This window comes from Ipomoea nil, unplaced genomic scaffold (genome assembly GCF_001879475.1).
Source record: "Ipomoea nil cultivar Tokyo-kokei standard unplaced genomic scaffold, Asagao_1.1 scaffold1993, whole genome shotgun sequence".
Classification (NCBI taxonomy): domain Eukaryota; kingdom Viridiplantae; phylum Streptophyta; class Magnoliopsida; order Solanales; family Convolvulaceae; genus Ipomoea; species Ipomoea nil.
This window is the reverse complement of record NW_017618421.1, coordinates 2,327,727-2,333,004: the sequence shown is the minus strand read 5'-3', so window position 1 is coordinate 2,333,004 and position 5,278 is coordinate 2,327,727. Positions and strand designations below refer to the sequence as shown.

Sequence of the window (5,278 nt, the reverse complement as noted above, 5' to 3'; positions counted from 1 at the left end):
CAATAGAGTACAACATTCTTCAAAATCACTACATACCAAAATTTTAAGTCCTTATGGACTACTAACCCTAGACACAACTATAATCAAACTCTTCAATAGTTAAAAATAAATTTAGAACACTAAATAATTATTTAAAAAAAATATGTAACACACACACACACACCCCATATATATATATATATATATATATATATATATATATATATATATATATATATATATATATATATATATATATATATATATATATATATATATATATATATATATATTACTTTATAATTAATTATAAAGGACCATTATGTCAATATAATATAAAAAAACAAATAAAATACAGGCATAATATTTTAAATAGAAATAAAATAAGAAAAATAGTTCCATAAATACATAAAATTAAAAAATAGCCCATTACAATATGTTTCGCCCAAAACATTTTCAAACCAACTTACATATTACAATTCAATCCAACCCAAAATACATAATAAAATATATTCTAATTTTATTAACCATGGCCCAATACAAAATGTAAATATATTTGTTTTTTTTTTTCCAAAAGGAAGCCGATCTGCTGCCCAGCCCAATACAATGAAAGCCCATTTACAAAAAGCAAACTCAAACCCTAATTTTAAGAAATCCGACATTTTCATAAACCTGAATACATTGATAACATCGTTGAAAGAAAACATGAACAAAAAAATAAAACCAAATAATTATAAATAATTTTAAATAATTAATTGTTTTTGAAGTAGCCAAAACATGCTTGATATATGATTAAAATTTAATTAGTAGTGTTTATCTAATGTGAATTTGGAATTATGTATTTATTTTATGTTAATGTTATTATTTGCAGAATGTTTAATATTACTGCTTGTGTTTTTTTGAAGTCTAAACGGTTGATAGAGGTTCAAGTTATAAAGACTGTGATACCAATTTCTAACCATTTTTTAATGTTAAATTTGGCTAATGTCATTACTTGAAAGTTCATATGATACTGATACCAATTTCTAGCATTTTTTTCAGAATTTTTTTTTTTTAATATAGAATGGTACGGAAAAACTTTAAAAAAATGTGACAAATTTGAAATTTTATAAGGCAATCTATTCTATATGCCACATATATATGAAATATGATTTCTATGTTAAGAGTTGTGCTTATGTAATTGTATTTGAAACTTTATGTATACTTTGTGTTTTCAAACCTGAATTTGTAGTGAAAGAAGATGAGATATAATAATGTAGGTAAGTCCTAATGCATTTCTTATAATATTTGAAACTTATCTATTTCTTTAACATTTTATTTTAAAATGTTTTGTGCAATTTTTGTTAACCGTAGATCTGAGAATTCCAATTCTTACAACTTGTGAGGAAAGAAGATGTTGCCAAAAAGTTGATTAGCTACTCCGAAGCATGAACCTGATGTACGAAGAACTGATGCTGCTGCTTATCAAGAGATAAACATATTTGCTTTGGACTCTTTTGAACAATATTAGTAGAAGCAGAAATTGCAGAGTAGACCTTTTGAGTATATAAAAAGTAACATTTACATGCTATGAGAAAATGTAATTTTCAGTACAGAGCTAGTGTTTTAATCACTACAACAATATTTTTTTTTTACATTGTGCAATACAATCTCATAGAAAACAAAAAGAATACTTGACATAGATGATGTCTTCCTCTTGCCTCCTATTGTTGTACTTCCTTTCAATTTCTTCATGAATGTTAAATATAACTTATAAATTTGAAATGTGTTTTGTGAACTCATTTTTGTTATATGATATGTTAGAGTTCAACTTTGCAATCTACACTTCCATCTTATGTATAAGAGATTGATACTAAAACTGGGGTTCTTATATGTAAGACATACATCTGTATTTTAATGCATGTGATTGTGTAAATATAATGATTTACTTTTGCTTCTAAATCTAACAATAAACTGAATATACCATGTCTGTAATCCCATATATAATTTTTTTGCTATGATGATCATACTTTATTCTTGATTATTTTAGGTGTCAATGGCATAGACAACCCTTGGTAATGCAAGATTACATGTTGCTTCATGTGCTGTTGAATCCCTTCCAAAAAGTGTTTCTAACAGTGTGTCCATACTAAGATTTGTCTCTCCCATTCCTCCCATCGAAGAAGTGTTTCTATACTGCATAAATATTAGAAATGAAAAATGAAGGAGGTTCATGCCATAAATGTAAAAAATAGAGGAAGTGCATATTGCCACCAGCCTCTTGTTTTCTGCCCTTTATCTCTCTTTGTGCTCTTCTCTTTGTGCTTCAGAGTTCAGACCTTCAGGGTGGGATTTCAACACAAAACATGTATTATTTATAGGCTATTTTTTTTTGTCAAAATTCAAATTCAAAAAGATGTACTTATTATTTTTAGCATTATTTCACATAACTTGTACAACTAAACTATCTGTCCTTCAATCATTTCATCAGTAAAAAAAGTAATTAATAGCATTGGAAAATGGAATACCAAAAACAACTAATTTCAAGTCCCAAGGTAGACATTAAATATGTAAAATCAGATTTCTAGGGTGGTGCACACAAACGGAAAAACATTTTCAAGCCAAAACGTTGTCGGTTTCCATGGGCAGGAAAACATATATATTTTTATTTACCAAAAAAGTTTGACTTTATTATTATAGAAGAAGAAGAAGATATATATATATATATATATATATATATATATATATATATATATATATATATATATTAAAAGTAATTGTTTTTTTGAATTTAATTATTTGTAAAATTTAATTATTTTTTTCAACTTTGAATTAATATTAATTTTTGTTAGACTTTAAAGTTGAATTGTAAATTCACAATGTCAATATTGTATACTTCATTTATTTTTTTAAACTTTGAATTGAAAAAAAAAAATTATTAAAAAAAAACCCACAGGCCAGCCCATAAAATTAGGTCCACGGTGGGGTGGGCCGACCTACTTTGACAATACTAAGTTTACTCCCACATTTAGCTAGGGAACAATCATTATTGTATGGACCATGGTACACACAAATTGTATGGACCATATTTTATCTATTATAAAATAATGTACATATTGTACAAAAATAATGTACATTTTGTATAAAAATAATGTACATTCAATACAAAAATATTGTACATTATATTCAGGGGATGTACATTATTTTTGTTCTGAGTATACATTATATTGTATAATATACATTCAGTACAAAAATAATGTACATTTAATATATTAAAAATGTACATTTCATTATGGTCCACATAACATTATGTGGACCATGGTCCATACAATAATTTTGCCGCGAGGGAGAGAAATAAGGCAATAAAGATTAATCGGAAACTTGGATTATACTTCAGTGAGAGCAATATAATGCTGCAGCCAAAGAGAGGGGATGATCGCTTTGGATCTCCCATCCACACATTATTATTTGAAACTTGGTAAAAAAAAAAAGAGAATATGATACTTTCACTACTTTCCATGCTTGAATTTATCAATTGACAAGCAAACATCGAGGATGTGATTGAAATGGCGATGGGATTCATAGAAAGGAGTATTTTCTTCTTTCAAAACTTCAAGTGCAATTTCACAGTCTTCAAGACCTGTTACCGCGGCCGAGAGTTTGAAATTTATTTCATCATTAGCGTCCCCTTTCTTGACCAAATCCATGCACTCCTTCAATCTGCACACCACATTAGTATTATTTAACTAACATACAAATCAAATATCTGTATGCACGATACTCTTTATATTTTTTTTCCCTCCAACTCAACCCTCATGACTTGACAACATCTAATTAATTAGTAACTGAAGTGGTTTACCAATTCATAGATAGGTAAGATTTTCCCAATTAATATAGCACAATAGTTACCGTACTCATACTATTGCTCAGTACACCATCTAGGGTTCAGAGTCACGAGGCAAATTATTACTAACGGTCTACCGTTAAGAGGTAGCACAACAGGAACATCGATCAACTATGACTGGAGATCAACACGGTTACGCTTCTGCTCTTATACGAAGTCAGTTCTCTCTATTGTTCAGTATAATTAGATTATTCTATATCTAACATTTGGTATCAGAGTCATTATAATCTCTGTCTGGTTGATTGTTTTGCCTAACCAATGAATGAAAGTCACATCAAGAGGTAAAATAATAGAGGAGAGCAGCACGAGTTTAGTAAATAGGAAGAAGAGAAATTTCGAAACTTAGCCCCGGCACTGTGCATATCGATAGTATTGTGCCTAATGTGGACAGATTCCATGTGCATATCCATATTTGGCCCTATCTGTTAAGCCACTGATTTATCTTATCGGTGAGGATTCAACCTTCTTCAGAAGAAAATAATGGAGGAGAAATAAAACATTTGTCCTGTATTAATTAATTAATTTACCTGGCATGGATGTTATCGTAGGTCTCACCGCACTTGGATTTTCCCAAAGACACCTTTTTACTTTTAAGGATGATTGAATCCGAGTGTTTCATCGCCTCCATTAACCCCATAGTCATTGCCTGGTCCCAATTTGTGGCGGTCTTCGTCACATTCTCGCACATCGCTTTGTCAGCGGCCGTGGCGCAGTAGCTGTTGCCGCCGGCACCGGCAGCAGCCTCGGCGGCATTCACAAGTGCCGACGAGCTGAGATACATTACCGACAATGCCACAATGCATCCCTTCAAACTCACCATTTTCAAATTCTCCGATCTGTATGTTCCTCAAAAAGTAAGATTTAATTGATTTATTTATGTAGATGTGTTTTACATTAATCGGAAATGAAGGATGTTGGAGGCGCGGTATATATATATGCTTGGGAATCGTTATACAAAATAGAAATTTAAGGATGCCCTCATCATTCATGCATGCTATGTGGTTCACCCGGTGAAACTTTGACATTTTCAATGTGAACCTCTAATGAAATTATTTACCCACAAAACATAACTTGTGGTTAATAGATATATCTTATAATAACAAAAAAAATTCCTATAATATATTTTTGTATTTTATTACCGTTAATTAATACATATCTAACCTCGGATGTGCAAACTTAATTTATGGTTAATTGGTCACCATAAGTATATAAGAGCATTCACAATAGCAGCAAAACTTGCTAGGGGTTTTTGGACTCAATTTTTTACATGTTTTTTCTCATGCAAATGTAAAATTTGTGTGAGACCAATTAAATAGGAATAAAAGTATAAGAGGCTACATCAGGTGTGGGTTGGGAACACTACTGCACGCGCTAGCTAAGCGCTTAAATTTTCCTTTGTATTATTTATTTTTTTTT

General features: G+C 30.1%; 1 protein-coding gene across 1 annotated transcript; it reads right to left on the bottom strand.

Annotated features, from left to right (window-relative positions):
• Positions 1 to 3,327: 3,327 nt before the first annotated feature.
• On the bottom strand, positions 3,328 to 4,761 carry LOC109147310. The gene is made up of 2 exons (XM_019294971.1): positions 4,390 to 4,761; positions 3,328 to 3,678 (listed from the first exon to the last, which is right to left on the bottom strand). The coding sequence occupies exons 1-2, from the start codon at positions 4,680 to 4,682 to the stop codon at positions 3,468 to 3,470; spliced, it is 504 nt and encodes a 167-aa protein (XP_019150516.1). The 5' UTR covers positions 4,683 to 4,761; the 3' UTR covers positions 3,328 to 3,467.
• Positions 4,762 to 5,278: the final 517 nt, after the last annotated feature.